At 44.1% G+C, this 17,500-nt stretch overlaps 1 protein-coding gene across 1 annotated transcript in view; it reads left to right on the top strand.

The window, feature by feature from the left end:
- Positions 1-10,715: 10,715 nt before the first annotated feature.
- The window catches only part of sytl2a (synaptotagmin-like 2a), a 26,758-nt gene continuing 19,973 nt past the window's right edge, over positions 10,716-17,500 (top strand). Inside the window, exons 1-6 of the mRNA XM_085288078.1 lie at positions 10,716-10,852; positions 11,373-11,621; positions 11,931-12,085; positions 13,416-13,539; positions 15,773-15,842; positions 15,931-16,015. Of these exons, the coding sequence (XP_085144204.1) occupies positions 11,521-11,621; positions 11,931-12,085; positions 13,416-13,539; positions 15,773-15,842; positions 15,931-16,015 (535 nt within the window). The 5' untranslated portion in view covers positions 10,716-10,852; positions 11,373-11,520. The remainder of the gene's footprint in view (positions 10,853-11,372; positions 11,622-11,930; positions 12,086-13,415; positions 13,540-15,772; positions 15,843-15,930; positions 16,016-17,500) is intronic.

Raw genomic sequence — 17,500 nt, 5'->3', positions numbered from 1 at the left:
TCGCTGTCAAAATAAAAAACACGCACAAGGGTTAGGGTTAAATTTAAAAACTGTACTTTTGAGTTAAAATATATATTTATAATTTTAATAAATGACAAATTAAAAATGCATGAACATTTTTTTGTATCGAAAAAATATCGAACCGTGACACCAAAGTATCGAATCGAACCGAACCGAACCGTGAATTTTGTGTATCGTTGCACCCCTAATATATATATATATCTATATATATATCTATATATATATCTATATATATATCTATATATATATCTCTTGCCTAATGGCAGCTGAGATGGATATCGTGTGTGAGAGCAAGAGACAGTCAGAATTTGCATTAGCTGAGCTTGTGCAGAGTTCACCCTTCATGACTGTGGTGGCTTCTGCTGCTGAAGCACAGGTGCAGCGTCTCAGCACACAGACCTCGAACGCTGCATCCTGCTTGGCAGAGCAGCTCCATTAGTAATAAGAAGATTCTTTGTTTTCCTGCCACTTCCTCTGAGTCGAGCTGCAGCAGCAGAAAGATCCGTGTGTGTTTGTAAGACACTGACTTTCATGATAAATTTAATATGACTTAAGGCCTTACAAAGATGGTTACTTCATTTCCCCTGTTCTTTAAAAAATGTGTCCTGATATATCGGGCGTGCCAGTCATTCTTTAGACGGATGATGATCTTCAGTGAAAGAGGATTTATTTCTGAGGCAAAATCACGTGTTTAAAGACGTTTTAGGTCAAGAATCTGTAGGGCCCAGACTCCTATACAGGAAGTTTGGTTTGGCTCTCTGATTTTAAAACAAAGGTCCTAATTTCGGATCCTGTGGGTCTTCCCCAGTAGGGAATGCACAGTCCGAATGGAGCCGGTGTGGGTGAAGGGATTCACCCAGTACCAACACTGATAAAATAAGTAAAAATCTTGCAGGTCAAATCCTGTCAGTCCCACTTGTTAACGTAGCTCACCTACTGATCGTGGCACTTGTAATTTCTGGGTTGATTTTAGAGGCCTCGATAGTAGTAGGTCTCTAGGAAATGTTATAATTAAAGTGCTAGAATAACCTGCAAGATCAGTTTGCACTAGTAAAGAAGAACACTCAGATTATTACCTTTTACTATTCACAAAAGGTTAAATATCCACAATTTAGACTTTAATTGCAAAAAATGAACCACCTCCAAAATCAGCACTCCCTCCTCTGACCTAATGCTGACCTTGATGCACTTATACTGAAACAGTGATTTTAAAACATAAATTAAATGGTAGCAATTGTATACAGCGTGTCCGTCTCCCAAAACCAAACTGAACTGGTTCCCTAGAACAGAGCTTCCCAAAGTGTGAGGCCCGCCCCCTAGGGGGGGCACAGAGCTATTGCAGGGGGGGGGGGGGGGGGGTATGAAAAGGGAAAAAAACCCCAAAACGCTTGGACACGGGGCACCACACAAACGCAAAGCAGGAGATGAAGCATCGCTGAATATGTTTCCAAACCAACTTCATTCTGAGACAAAGACTAGAAAATATGATGAAGCAAATCTGCCCTTTGGCTTCACCTGCACAAGTGCAGAGGTAGGTCTCCCTGCAGGGTTGGTTTTCCCTGCGTCGGGAGCAGCGCTGGGCTGTTCAAATCACGGACAAACAGGATCCCACATTCTTGAGTGTTCACAAACACTTGTTGTAATGACTAACTACTCCTGACATGTTGGAGATGTTTGCTCTTTATACAGCAAAGTTACAGCGGGATACAAATAACATCAGGCTGATCCTGCCACAGTTTGTTCCCCCTGTCTAAATCACAGACAAACAGGATCCAACAGCTGTTTATGTGTTTAAACCCATTTTGCACAGAGAGGTGTTTTTTGAAAAATGTATTGATGCAATGTTGAACATTATTACACAGGAAAAACAACTACATGTAAAATAATGACACTGTGACGCCTCTGCCTTTGTAAATGGAGGGACAGTAAATGGTAAATGTAAATGGTAAATGGCCTGTATTTATATAGCGCTTTTACTAGTCCCTAAGGACCCCAAAGCGCTTTACATATCCAGTCATCCACCCATTCACACACACATTCACACACTGGTGATGGCAAGCTACATTGTAGCCACAGCCACCCTGGGGCGCACTGACAGAGGCGAGGCTGCCGGACACTGGCGCCACCGGGCCCTCTGACCACCACCAGTAGGCAACGGGTGAAGTGTCTTGCCCAAGGACACAACGACCGAGACTGTCCAAGCCGGGGCTCGAACCGGCAACCTTCCGATTACAAGGCGAACTCCCAACTCTTGAGCCACGATCGCAGTAACTGCGTGTAAAACCTGCAGACAGTCAGATTAACAGTATTTTGTCTCTATCTGTCTTTCTGCAATTCATCTCATGTAAACAATAACGTGGCCACAGCGTGACGCGAATAAAGGCTCATACCTTTGACGTTGTGTGATGAACTCTGTATTCCTCGTCCACATGTTAAACGCAAAAAAGGAGTTTTAAAAAATCTCAGTTTTCGGTGATTCGAAACGCTGTTTACGTGGACGAAACAGCTGCGTGTTCAAAAACACCCGTGTAGGTGCGGACGCAGCGTAAAAGAGTTAGTAGTTTATTTTATTACTACCTATTTTTCTTGTAAAACAAAGGGGGGCCCAGCAAAAAAAGTTTGGGAACCACTGCCCTAGAAGATGGCCTGAAAACTGAAGGCTCTGCCTCCCATTCTACTTTAAAATATCTTAGAAGTTACTAGTAAACCAGCGGTCTAAGATCAAAGTCTTGTATTGGGTTCATATGAGGTCTTTAAGATAAGATGGGACCTGATTATTCACCTGTTAGTACCTTGTGTATAGTGGGAGGAATTTTAAATTTGATGCTGGAATTAACAAGGAACCAATGAAGAGAAGCCAATATGGGAGCGATATGGTCCGTCTTTATGTGTGTCATCTGGCTTCATTGAGAGCTGTATAGCATCATCTGCTTAGCAACAAAAATGTGTGCTATTTTTTCAAATGATACTACCTTATATAAATATATATAATGTAAACAGAATTGGTCCTTGTATGGAACCCTGTGGAACTCCATAATTAACCTTTTTTGTGTGAAGAAGAGTCTATTAGATCTGACTCAAACCACTGCAGTGCAATACATTTAATTCCTACCGCATAATCATATTATAATATAAATATTATATAAATAAATATTGTTGTCAGCAGTATGAAATGTTGCACTGCCGTCTCGCACGACAAGCACAGTGATGTGATTATTGAAGTTAGCAGATCAAGGATCAAATGAAGGATCAGTCAGAGACTCTAAATGAATATCAATAGTATTGTTATTATTATTATTATTATAGTATAGTCTCCAGTGCTGAGGATTAGAAGTGATTATGTAATAGTGTTAACGAGATAATCGACTTCTGTGGCACAGTTTAGCTGCTCTGTTCTGTTTTGGCACCTGGTACTGAAAACAGTAACAATGGAGGAATTAAGCCCTTAAACTTAGTTGCAGACTTTCCAAAAGAAATCTGCTGTAATGAAAAGTGTTACTGCTGTTTAAATGCTCATCCAGGTCATATGATGCTTCAGTATGTCACAGCACATGTTGGTATTCATGCTTCCATCAATGAACTGTGGCTCCCCGGCAGCACTCATACACCCCAAACCATGTTTGACTGTTGGCAAGACACACTCATCTTTGTACTCCTCACCTGGTTGCCGCCACACATGACTCCATCTGAGTGAAGCTATGAAAGAAGGTATTTGGCCAAAAGATGCAGAAAGAGTTCGTGGTGATGAAATGAGAAGTATGTACACCTGCAATAAGAGATTTGTTGCGTCACAGCACCACAGAGAGGCAGACAGGGGACGAGCTGTCTGCCTTCTCAGTTCAGAGAGGTTGCACTGCATTTGGGTTCATGATAACAATACAATAAACAATAAATCCCTTCTGAGGGGTTGGATGTGTGATGGCATGCGTGGAGGTGAGAATGATGCTGGTAGCAGGCTTGGCTGATGTGGGGTTTGGTTGGGCATAGAGGTGAAAATGGAGGTGCTGCAAGGTTCACCTGTCACCCTGGGAGGTAGGACCATTTCCTTAACTGGCATTTCTGGTGGGAAACTGTGATGGACCGAGCAGTGAAGGAAACTTAGGCACAGGTTAAAGTCCAAAAAAAAAAAGGTTTTTTATTTAACCCAAAAACATAATTGGTTAACTCATGCAAAAAGAATCAAAATCTTGGGCCCATAAAAGAGGTCAAAACAACAAAACTCTACTCAAAGTTGACAACACTACTGATAACTCAAACAAACTGACCCAACTTAATGAGACAAAGGGGAAACTTAAATAGTGGCTGATCAGCCCACAAAAACAGGAAAAGGGGTAAAACACACAAAACCTAACTAAACCAAACATAATGAACTCCAATCCCCCCCCATGGTCCCGAGTTATGGCATGAACCAATTTGCAGTCTTCCTTTAAAGCTTGCTCCGCCCCTTTTCCACCTCTTGGCTCCTTAATCAAGGGACTGGAACAGCTGCAACTACGGTAACTCAGAAAACAAAAAAATTCATCATACATAACAGTGTAAACTAAAATGTGCGCACTTATTTTAGAATGCAGCGTTATGTGGATATGTGAATTAACTCTAAACGAAACTCTAAAAGACATGTGAATGCAAGGTTACTTATAAGCCTCTACACTAACATGGTGGTATTACCACTGTGTGGCTGTAAGTGCAGCCATCACAGAAACCCTTGAGAAGGATCTCCGGGAGTATGTCACCATGGTACCACCATGTACCACCTGTGCACGGAGAAAGAATAGAACTCAATGATCTTCAGGTCTGCTCCAGGCCATGGTTGCATATGGCCGTAGACTTTGTCACCGGTCTGTCTGTTTGCTCTGGCAAGTCTGTTATCCTGTCTATCATTGGCAGGTTCTCCAAGTCCGCCCACTTCATTGCACTGTATAAACTCCCTACAGCATCCGAAATGCAAAACTCCTGGTAGACCATGTCTTCAGGCTTCACACATCCTGGCAGAAATCGTGTCAGACAGAGGTCCCAGCTTACCTCACAAGTCTGAATGGCTTTCTGTTCAGCATTCAGGGCCAAGGCCAGTCTAGTTTAGGCTACTACCCTCAATCCAACAGCCTGATGGAGAGTCTCAACCAGGAGCTAGAGTCCACTCTCCGCTGCATCGCCAAACATAATCCGCCACCCTGGTCAACATGCCCTCCATGGGTTGAGCAAGCGCAGAATTCACTCACCTCATCTGCAGCCGGTCTTTCCCCTTTCAAAGTGTCTGTAGGTTACCAACCTCCGCTGTTTCCTGTGGATGTGCCGGAGTTTGCCGTTGCTTCGGTCCAGCATCACCTCCACCGCTGCTGTCATGTCTGGATTCAGAATCCACGCTACATTAGACCATACGAAGTTGAAACCATCATCGGTCCGTCTGCTGTCAAGCTGAAGCTTACCTCATCCACGTGCATACACCCCACGTTCCACCCAGTCCAGGCGAGCGTCCTGTGTTTTTCCACGTTTTCCCTGCTCCTCCACCTCTGGGCAGAGCCCTCATCAGTCCATCTGCTCATCTCACCTGGTGGATCCAAGACAATCAGTAAGGCAGTATTTAAGCCCAGCGTCAACATCTCTTCTCCACAAGTTCATCAGCTGAGCTCACGTTAGTCACAGGCCACTCTTGCTTCATGTTTATGGTCTCTGTGTTGTGCCTCTATCACCTCTCTGGACCATCACTCCACTCGCCTCCAGCTCACATTCTCTGGACGCTGGTTGCCATTAGTCTTCACTCTGTTCCCGGATTCATTCCTCCCCCCCTGCCTGCCCTCCTGCCTAGGGCTCCTGTAGATCAGATAAAACAGGTCAGACTCTCTCCACACACCCACCTTCCAGGACGCCCACCCAGCCACTCCCTCTCCCCACCGAGCCTCACACACTCCAATTCAATTCAATTCAATTTTATTTATATAGCGCCAAATATAAAATGAGCTCACGTCGCTAACCTGGTCACAGAGGGAGTACCGGCAATGTAGCATCATGATGCTAACGGAGTCGTGGCTAACACCGCTAACTCCGGACACAAGCGTGACACTACCGGGATTTCAGATGCTGCGAGCGGACAGGACGAGAGAGAGCGGTAAGAGGAAAGGAGGGGGACTGGCAGTTTTTGTGAACGACAGATGGTGTAACCCTGGGCACATCACTGTGAAAGAACAACTCTGCAGCAGAGACATTGAGCTGTTAGCCGTTAGCATGCGTCCGTACTATCTGCCCCGGGAATTCTCGCATGTTATCGCAATAACAGCGTATGTCCCCCCCTCGGCCAACGCGGATGCAGCCTGTGACACTCTCCACTCAGTGGTCAGCAGACTGCAAACACAATCTCCGAGAGCCCTTCTCATAATATCAGGGGACTTCAATCATGCCTCTTTGGACTCCACACTGCCCACCTTCACCCAGTATGTGACCTGCTCAACCAGAGACAATAAAACACTGGACTTACTGTATGCCAATGCAGAAGAGGCATACAGTTCATCACCTCTCCCTCCACTGGGCAAATCTGACCACAACCTGGTGCACCTTGTCCCTGTGTATGAGCCCTTAGTGCGCAGGGTGCCACCAGCCACCCGCACAGTACAGAGATGGTCAGAGGAGAGCGAGGAGGCTCTTAAGGACTGTTTTGAGTCGACTGTGTGGGAGGTGATCTGTGACGACCATGGAGAGGACATCGACAGCCTTACTACATGCATTACTGACTATATTAATTTCTGTGTGGATAACACCGTACCTACCAGGACTGTACGGTGTTTCTCCAACAACAAACCTTGGATTACCCCAGAAATTAAAGCTGTCCTCAAGCAGAAGAGGAGGGCCTTCAAATCCAAAGACAAAGAGGAGTTGAAAAGGGTGCAGAGAGAGCTGAGGGGACTGATAAGGAATGGGAAGGACAGCTACAGGCAGAAGATGGAGAACCAGCTTCAACAAAACAACGTTGGTGAAGTCTGGAGAGGCCTCAGAACCATCTCGGGCCACAAACAGCAGAACTCTCTGCCTGGGAGGGATGTGAGGTGGGCAAATGAACGGAGTCATTTCTTTTAACAGATTTGATTCAACCATGAGACAGTCTACAACATCGGCTGCAGACTCACCCACCCCCACTGCTGCTGTTCCACCTCAGACACTTCACACCTCCTCTATTCACCCTGCTCACTCCCCCCCACCCCCAACAACAGCATCCAATACACACTCAACACAAGGCTCCAGCCTGTCTCTCTCAACCACCCAGGTTAGGAGGGAACTAAGGAGGATTAATGGCAAGAAGGCAGCGGGTCCAGATGGCATCAGCTCGAGGGTCGTCAGGTCCTGCGCGGACCAACTGTGTGGGGTGATGGAGCACCTCTTCAACCTGAGCCTGAGGTTGGGAAGAGTCCCACAGCTCTGGAAAACCTCCTGTGTTGTACCAGTGCCAAAGACTTCACGCCCCAAGGACCTCAACAGCTACAGGCCGGTGGCTCTGACATCCCACCTGATGAAGACCCTGGAGCGGTTGGTCCTGGCTCAGCTTCGGCGCCTAACAAGCTCATCACTGGACCCACTTCAGTTTGCCTACCAGCCTGGCATTGGAGCGGACGATGCCGTCATTCACCTCCTACATCGTTCCCTCGCTCACCTGGAGACCGCTGGAAGCACTGTGAGAATCATGTTCTTTGATTTCTCCAGTGCCTTCAACACTATTCTTCCCTCAGTTCTGAAGGACAAGCTGGAGAACTCTGGAGTGGACCATCACCTCACTACCTGGATTTTGGACTACCTCACCGACCGACCACAGTATGTGAGGACTCAGGGCTGTGTGTCGGACAGGGTCGTCTGCAGTACGGGGGCCCCACAGGGAACGGTTCTGGCTCCGTTCCTCTTCACCATCTACACTGCAGACTTCTCCCACAATTCCACCCAGTGCTTCCTGCAGAAGTTCTCTGATGACTCTGCAATAGTCGGCCTCATCACTGATGGGGACGACAAGGAGTACAGAGGACTGACTCAAGACTTTGTGGACTGGTGCCAGCTGAACTACCTCCAGATCAACGCCAGTAAAACCAAGGAGCTGGTGGTAGACTTCCGCAGGCACAAGCATTCTCCACTGCAACCACTGAACATCCAAGGTATGGACATTGAGGCTGTGGACAGCTACAGGTACCTTGGTGTTCATCTGAACAACAGACTGGACTGGACTCATAACTCAGACGCCCTCTACAGGAAAGGGCAGAGCAGGCTGTACCTGCTGCGGAGACTCAGGTCGTTTGGGGTGGAGGGCCCACTCCTGAAGACCTTCTATGACTCTGTGGTGGCTTCTGCTATCTTTTATGGTGTGGTCTGCTGGGGCGGCAGCATCTCTGCTGGGGACAGGAAGAGACTGAACAGGGTGATCCGAAGGGCCAGCTCTGTTCTAGGATGCCCTCTGGACCCAGTGGAGGTGGTGAGTGACAGGAGAACGGCGGCTAAGCTGTCATCCCTGTTGGACAACATCTCCCACCCCATGCAGCAGACTGTGACAGCACTGAGCAGCTCCTTCAGTGGGAGACTGCGGCACCCACGGTGTGGGACGGAGAGATTTCGCAGGTCTTTCCTCCCCACTGCTGTCAGACTCCACAACAAAGACTTTAACTGAACAAACACACACATCCACACATGTGCAATAACACTAAGTGCAATAATCCTTTCTGTCATCGTTGTATTTTTACTCAGTTGTATATAGTATTCGTATTCTATTTTTATCTTATTGTATATTTTTATTCTATTTTATTCTACTGTATATAGTATATTATTTTATTCTATTCTGTACAGTTGTGTACTGTATTTATTCTTATTGTATTCTAATTTTTGCGTCATAACTTTTGCACTGTCCACTTCCTGCTGTGACAAAACAAATTTCCCACGTGTGGGACTAATAAAGGTTATCTTATCTTATCTTATCTTATCTTATCTTATCTTATCTTATCTTATCTTATCTTATCTTATCTTATCTTATCACAACAAACTCAATGCATCATGGGAATCCCCGGCAGCCTACGTCTATTGCAGCATAACTAAGGGAGGATTCAGGGTCACCTGGTCCAGCCCTAACTATACGCTTTAGCAAAAAGGAAAGTTTGAAGCCTGATCTTGAAAGTAGAGATAGTGTCTGTCTCCTGAATCCAAACTGGAAGCTGGTTCCACAGAAGAGGGGCCTGAAAACTGAAGGCTCTGCCTCCCATTCTGCTTTTAAATACTCTAGGAACAACAAGTAGGCCTGCAGAGCGAGAGCGAAGTGCTCTAATAGGCTGACATGGTACTACAAGGTCATTAAGATAAGAAGGGGCCTGATTATTTAAGACCTTGTATGTGAGGAGCAGGATTTTGAATTCTGGATTTAACAGGAAGCCAATGAAGGGAAGCCAATACAGGAGAAATCTGCTCTCTCTTTCTAGTCCCTGTCAGGACTCTTGCTGCAGCATTTTGGATCAGCTGAAGGCTTTTCAGGGAGTTTTTAGGACATCCTGATAATAATGAATTACAGTCGTCCAGCCTGGAAGTAATAAATGCATGAACTAGTTTTTCAGCGTCACTCTCAGACAGGATATTTCTAATATTAGAGATGTTGCGCAAATGGAAGAACGCAGTCTTACATATTTGTTTAATATGTGCGTTGAAGGACATGTCCTGGTCAAAAATGACTCCAAGGTTCCTCACAGCGTTACTGGAGGCCAAGGTAATGCCATCCAGAGTAAGAATCTGCTTAGATACCATATTTCTAAGCTTTTCAGGGCCGAGTACAATAACCTCAGTTTGATCTGAATTAAGAAGCAGAAAGTTAGTGGCCATCCAGGTCTTTATGTCTTTAAGACATTCCTGCAGTTTAACTCATTGGTGTGTGTTATCTGGCTTCATGGACAGATAGAGCTGGGTGTCATCTGCATAGCAGTGTAAATGTATGCTATGTCTTCTAATGATGCTGCCTAAGGGAAGCATGTATAATGTAAACAGAATTGGTCCTAGCACTGAACCCTGTGGAACTCCATAATTAACCTCAGTGTGTGAAGAGGACTCTCCATTTACATGCACAAACTGGAGTCTATTAGATAGATATGATACAAACCACTGCAGTGCAGTACCTGTAATACCTACAGCATGTTCTAATCGCTCTAATAGGATATTATGGTCGACAGTATCGAACGCTGCACTGAGGTCTAGCAGGACAAGCACAGAGATGAGTCCACTGTCAGAGGCCATAAGAAGATCACTCCACCTGCCAAGTAAGACGCAAACCCATCCAGTATCACTGAATTCAGTGTTCAGTTCTCTGCTCTTTACCTAACCGCTCTCTCGCTCTGTCCACAGTCCCATCGTATCTCAGATACCACACTAGTCATTGTTTATCCTTGTGTTTATCAATAAAGCTTGAGAATCCTTATCGCTGTTTTCCAGGTTTGAATCTGCACGTAGGTCCACCTGCTGTCCTCCGTGACACAATAAAATGGTCACGCTTTTGAGGTTGTTGTGGTGACTTCAGTATCAAGAGAACAAATCGCCCCTCTGAACTCAGAGGTTTATTTATTGACTGATTAAAGTCTCAGTTTGTTTGAGGTGAAGTTGTGCTGTAAGTTTGACAGTAACAAACTCGACACGCTACATGTTGATGCAAGGTTGTTTCTCAGTGAGACGGTCTTCCTGAGACTAAAAGTGATATTCTGCAGAGTAAAACGTGGTGCAGACAGAACCTCCATCATCTGTCTGCCGCCTCCTTCAGCTGTCCTCTGAAGCTCCACCTTTCTACATCAGCCCAGGGCTTGTAGCTTAGCTTTCACTCAGGGCTCTACAGCAAGAGGTGAGTTGATTTCTTCCTAACTTCATACTCAGGAAATAGCAGAAACTATAACTCTAAATGGTTGAGATATCATTTTAATGCATCCATTGTATGTCCAGTCAAAAGTTAAGACTGATGTTGTGACTCCCGTAGTGTGTGAACGTGGAATTATGTATGAAACCATAGTAAAAGAGCATTAAAGCTCCTTTTCTATGTAACAAAGTTAGATTTTAAACTTTCTGCTCATATAAAAACTGTTGAAATGGTGCATATGTGCATACTATTATAGGCCGTCTGCTTTTTATGTGAAGCTTAAGTAAAGCTAACACCAAAGCTGCTGAAGCTGCTGGACCGATCTCTCTGTCGCTCTACTGCTTACTACTTTTGAATGCTAATAGAGAAGCAGGCTTTTCTGAATCAGGTGAAAGAATTTCCCCTCCCTCGTTTGATTCTTTCAGATTCAAGCACTGATGCAGAAACGAACCCAGCTAAAGAAAAATGTGTCCAGATGAAAAAAGTAACGTCTGAATTTCTGTCTTAGTATTTAGCTGTTCTACAACATGGATCAAACACAGCTGTTGTTGCCACTTGGTTTGACTTCAAGGATCAATAAAAGCATCTGTGAGCTTCAAGGAGAGCTACATGACTAAACACAACCTCAAAGCATCACACAAGGGGCGACTGTCACCATGATTGACCTGAGTTTCTTGACCAAAGAGGAACAGGAAACCATCCTGACTGTGCTGAAAAGAGATGCTGAGCTAAAGAAGCTCGAGGACCAACGTGTCCAGTGAGTCAGTCGTTCTATTGTTCAGTCACAGGAAACATAAAGATATAGATTATGAAAACATTTAATTGGACAATTTGAGGTGCAGATAAAAATGAAACTCCTTCAATCTCTTATTATCACATATGTGTATACACACACACACACACACACACACACACACACACATATATATATATATATATATATATATATATATATATATATATATATATATATATATATATATGTGTGTGTGTCTCCTGTACTATAAATGTAGTAAAGGGTAAGTTTATTAACTGTTATAATTTCCACTGATGTGGTTTCACTCAGAAACCTGCAGAAGTCCGTGATGAACAAAAGCCAGCTGAGATACTTGACTGGAGAATGGTTCTATGAGACGAAGCAGCTTCGCCATCAGGATCGCATCCATGGCTCTGACATCATCAGGGCCTCCATGAGGCGCACATTTAAACTGAAGACTATACGTAAGTCTGCTGCATCCTTCCAGAAGATGTGTGATACATTAAAATGCAAGATCTCTCCAAGCAAAGCCTGAAATCAAAGATTCAAAATATTTGTAACAAGGAGTAGTTTTATTTTCCGACCGTTCCACACAGAGTCAGGCTGCATCTACAGATCCACCCAGACGTATTTATTAGTGGTGTTTTTGTCTTAGAACTCATGAAACCCAAACCGACCATTGTGTCTTTCATATTTTTGAATCACATACACCAACATTAATAAGGCAAGTGAGGCCTTTTGCTGTTGTTTTGCGTTTGTTTGTGATATTGCCGCTGACACACTAATGGCTCTTGGAGTAAATTTGGTAGGTTGGCCAATTCTGGGACGGTTCACTGTTTCACGTTTTCACAGCTGTGGATGATCTCTGTGGGTTCCCTGGACTCCAAATACCTTTTGTTAGGTTTTGTATTGTTGATTGTCATTTATGCTTAGAAATATTTAACCATATACAGTATGCTTACAGGTGCATAATCGATTGTGTAGTGATAGGATGTGTGATCTTTAACAGGCTGCAAAGGCTTGGTGTGCATTCCACACTGGAATGCACACCTACATCCTGGGAGCATGAGAAGAGGTCGTACCTTGTTTTATTGTTTTATGGTAGGATTAACGTGGCTATATCTGTTTTAGGCTAAGTGCCTTTTGTTTAGATGAACTGTTGGACTTCCAGACCAGCAGGTTTAGGGAAGTCATTTATGGGGTCACACTCTGACCCCACACACACACACACACACACACACACATACATACACAAGGTACTCTTTGTTTGTATGTAGACGTCATATGTTAATGAACCTATGCATATTCATGTAACCTCAATAAAAGGGCAGTGGTACGGGAGAACGGACGAGAGCAACTGGGGTCAAGCGAAGGAACGGTGCCTGTCCGGTTCTCTCCCGTGCACGAGAAACATGAAGAAGCTTGCCTACTTGTGTCTTGCTTTGCAGTTTAATTATATTGTCTTCAACGTTCCAGCGGATAGATTCAAGCTACAAACCTATCACCTTTGCAACCATTTTCAGACTGATAGATGTCATTCATCTATTTTCTTAATCATTCTTAAGTTTCTTTAGATCATGACATACTTTGTTAAGGATCTTTTAGCTTAGTTTACTTTGTCAGAAAGTTTCTGTTTAAGAGCTTTATTGATTTAACACATAGACAGTAATCGACCTGGGCGTGGCTAGTGCAGTTAAACTCGGCATTAACAAAATATGGTTGTTTACAGTTGGATAACATTTTCCTCTAATTAAAAATAGCTTCTTAACAGCAGTTGTGTGTGATGTGCTGCAGTGGAGCTCTCCCAGACGTCGGCTGAGAGGTGCAGCTTTGTCAGCACTGAAAGCAAAGACGTGTCCTTACCAGCTGTTTGCTGTGGTGTCCTTCAGGAGCCTCACATGGAGCTCAGCAATAATCAGTGAGTATAAGAAAGATAAACCAGCCAAGCAGCCGTGATTTCACACAAATCTGTTCTTTATCAATATTTTGACTCCTGAAGTTTTCATACACAGTTTGAACTGCACGCTTCTCTCTTACGATTAACACACGGTTCCTTACTTGAAAACATGGCAGTGTGGCAGTAAGCATAATATCTGGTAAATGGTAAATGGCCTGTATTTATATAGCGCTTTACTAGTCCCTAAGGACCCCAAAGCGCTTTACATATCCAGTCATCCACACATTCGCACACTGGTGATGGCAGCTACATTGTAGCCACAGCCACCCTGGGGCGCACTGACAGAGGCGAGGCTGCCGGACACTGGCGCCACCGGGCCCTCTGACCACCACCAGTAGGCAACGGGTGAAGTGTCTTGCCCAAGGACACAACGACCGAGACTGTCCAAGCCGGGGCTCGAACCGGCAACCTTCCGATTACAAGGCGAACTCCTAACTCTTGAGCCACGATCGCCCCATGATCTCTGGCTGATCTACTTAATTTAAATAATAATTTAAAGGGATTTTAAATCTGCGCGGTGGTTCGCACGGTTGCCGTCTCCACCATGGCGCCAGGGCTGTGGTCGCCTGGGTATTTCAAGGTTTCCTCCCATAATCCAGGTTCTTTGAGCTCCATCACATGCTCCACTCCAGGATTATTTGCTCTTAACTGCTCGTTAGGGGACTTGTGCACTAAGTGATACTTAGTAACTCGCTCTGTACCGCTCACTAATCTCCTTACGAGGTCTTATATGTTCACGTTTTCCACTATTCTGGGGACAAGTCCCACAAATTCTTTGCTGCCGTTAGTGAGATAAGATTTCAGACTCAAATGTTCTGCGTCAGGTCTGTGAGAGTCACTGGCTGCTGAAAAGCAAATAAGGTTTTGGTGTGTTTAATAAATGTATTTGAAGGTATTAGTTATGACAGGTACAGTTAAGCTCTGGTGGTGCTTCTTGGTCCATGAGACTGCTTTTGCAGTTTGATGGAGTCCACGTGTGCCCGGCTAAATCTACTGGTGTGTAAAATGATGGTTTGTGTTTGATTAAGATCAAGGCCGAACTGTCAAACGAGTCCTTCACAGAACTGAAAACATCAACATTCACATTTCTTCTGCCAGTAAATTCACAAACAGCTGCTGTTTTTAGAAAACACTTCAAAGCCCAGGTTTGTTTGTTCAGTGTAAAGTTTTGTATGAATATTAAAGAAATATTTGTAAAAAGTTACTGTTAGATATTTTAGTATTATGGGAGCATTTACTGGGTACTTTTTTTGATGATATTAGACAGAAGATTCTGTGACTCAACAAGGCTCTTTATGTTAACCGTCATTTTCTCTTGCTTTGTCAACTCAAGATTTTATGGTGTGAAAGTAGATACTAAGGTTGGAGGGAAAACACCAACAAATCACTCTTTTACTTATCACTCCCTTGCAGAAGATGTTTATGTGAAGACCATCTGGGTTGTGTCAGAACTCACGGATGTAGGAGACCTCTGTATAAGATTTATAGGCCTTGAGAGTGCATCTTACTGCAATTGTAGAACAAAGGATTCCAACTGTCTAGTGTTTAACGGATCTGTCAAAGGTATGTTGAGATACGATTGTAGAAGGCCTCTTTCAGAGCTGGGGGACCTTGCTTATATGGTTTTAACTTGAAACTTGTTGACACACGAACTTTCTGCCTATAAATACCGCTGCACAAAAGAATAAAACTTTGAGTTGATTTTGGGAAAGCAACCTGAACAGTCTCTGTATCACTTTGTTCTCCTAACTGCTCCCGACGTCGTAACTAACCCGCTGACGGCATATCTGAGTGCTACTTGAGAATATATTGCTGAGTGTTACTTAAGAATAATTTTGAATCTTATAGGGTAAAGACAAAACTCTGCTTATAGACGCCCACGCCTCGGGGAAACCCGATCCACGGACCCGGGACGGAGTTTCTTTCAGTTACATTTTGAATCTGAGTTCACTGTATGTAACTGAGTTTCTGTTCGTTCCATCCTATCAGAGGATTTACTTCACAGCCGTTTCTATGAGTCAGAGAACGTGCGTTGTTTAGCTAATTTAGATCATTTTACTTACTGTTTTCCAGTGCACGTGTGTTATAAGGACAGCAGTGAGGTTACACTGGCACTTTCCACAAAAGTTAAAAAGTGTGAATCTGTTTATCTCGACTTTTCTTTGTCAACACATCGCGTGTTCTTTGTTTACAGTTATCAACATCAGAACCTCGATGAAACCCAACAAGAAACTCTGAAATCAAATTCACAGCCTCGCATGAAGGTTTGTTTCTGCCCTGTAATTGAAAGAAATGACTGCAGTTTCATGTTACAGTGGCTGCATGTGTTGTGTTGTAATCTTTTTCTTGTAGCAGATAAGAAACCCGTTCAACAGCGAGCCTGAAAAGGAGAGTCAGGCATCGGATGAAGCAGTGAATCAAAGCCAAACAAAGGAATGTGAGTTATTATGGAAACATTATATTTTGGTTATTAGAATATATATTGTGACTTGAAGTGGATTATTCTATGAACAAGCCCGTCAACAAACGATACGTACAGACAGATTTGTTGCTCTTTAAGGAGACCAGCTGGGAAACTTGTGTTGCTCATGTCTGACACGAGCAGCGGCTGGATGGCAGGTTAATGCTCACACTGGCTGCTTATTTCTTACAACTTTACCTTATTGTGACTCAGAAATCCCCCCAAATAATAACGAATTCTTTCTTAGTTTTTACTTTTGGAACTTTTACTTGTAGGAACAACGTTGAGCTGGGCTCTTGAATTCTCTGAATCACTTGCTGTAAAATGCGCAGTGAGCTGGGAGCAGAGATTTTCTCAGGGGTCGTTAGAAGGAAAGGAAATCCAAATACCAGAGGCTGCCAGAGTAGCTAGGGAATTACAGAGATGTGCATTCCAGAGCTCTAATCTGTACTGCATGACTTTGGGTCTGGAAAACTTTCACAGAAATAATCAACCAAAGATAACAATGACAGTTAAGACACGGCACAATAGGTCATCTGGGGCCAGATGTACTAATTACATGTGAGCGCTATAACCAAATATGGCTGATAGGTGTGCAGGAACCAAGAGAGAATTAGAAATGCAACATGGATCTCAGTGCAGCTGTGATGTAAACAACATAAAGAACAATCCTGTGCTTGCAATAGCAATGTCAGAGCAGGATGCTGCTGATGGGTCCCAGGAAAATACTCGTTACAAAAGACTGAACGCAGCATCTTTGCTGATTTATACAGAGCTACTCCAGTCCTCATCTATGAGGAGACGGATGACTCTTCAGCAGGGGTACAGAGTTCTGGTCCACAGGAAAACATCATATCTTTTGACCCTTTAAAATCCCAAAAGCAAGAACGGGATGTACAAATTCCTCTTCCAATTAAGTTCCACTCTTCAAGAGGACAGACCCACAGATCAGACAGTATAAGCATATCTGTAGGAGGGCAGCTGGAGTGAAGGAAGCCTCAGTAATGAAGAAGTTTCCTTTCAGTCTCACTTGATATCATCAATCATTTGATCACAGAGAAAAATCAAATGGAGAGACGGTAACATCTTGATACAAAACCACGGTGGTGACAGACACGGTTTCTCAGTCAGAGTCTAGACAGATGACAGCTGAGGAGCTCCTGCAGTCCTGCAGCTGTACAGTCAACATGTTACCAGCTCGAAGTCCTAGCAAATCTGAATCTTTCACATTTGAAGAAAATGATGAAGGAATCAACATCTCAGACCTGCCACCAAAAGGTAATTCAACAGGAATCCTCCAGTGCTGAGGGATCCATGCAGGAAGGCTCTCTCTTTAAAACCTTACACAACAGCACTATGTTAGGCCACAGGAGAAGGCTGCTGTTCCCTCTGTTTACCGACTGCACAGAGTGATGATCTACACAGTCCACAGAGTCCACACCAAAGTGACAGTTTCACTGG

Source organism: Mchenga conophoros, linkage group LG10 (genome assembly GCF_057382185.1).
Source record: "Mchenga conophoros isolate Kocher_MC1m ecotype Shallow Benthic linkage group LG10, M_conophoros_male_GT1.1, whole genome shotgun sequence".
Lineage (NCBI taxonomy): Eukaryota > Metazoa > Chordata > Actinopteri > Cichliformes > Cichlidae > Mchenga > Mchenga conophoros.
This window is presented reverse-complemented; position numbering and strand designations above follow the sequence as displayed.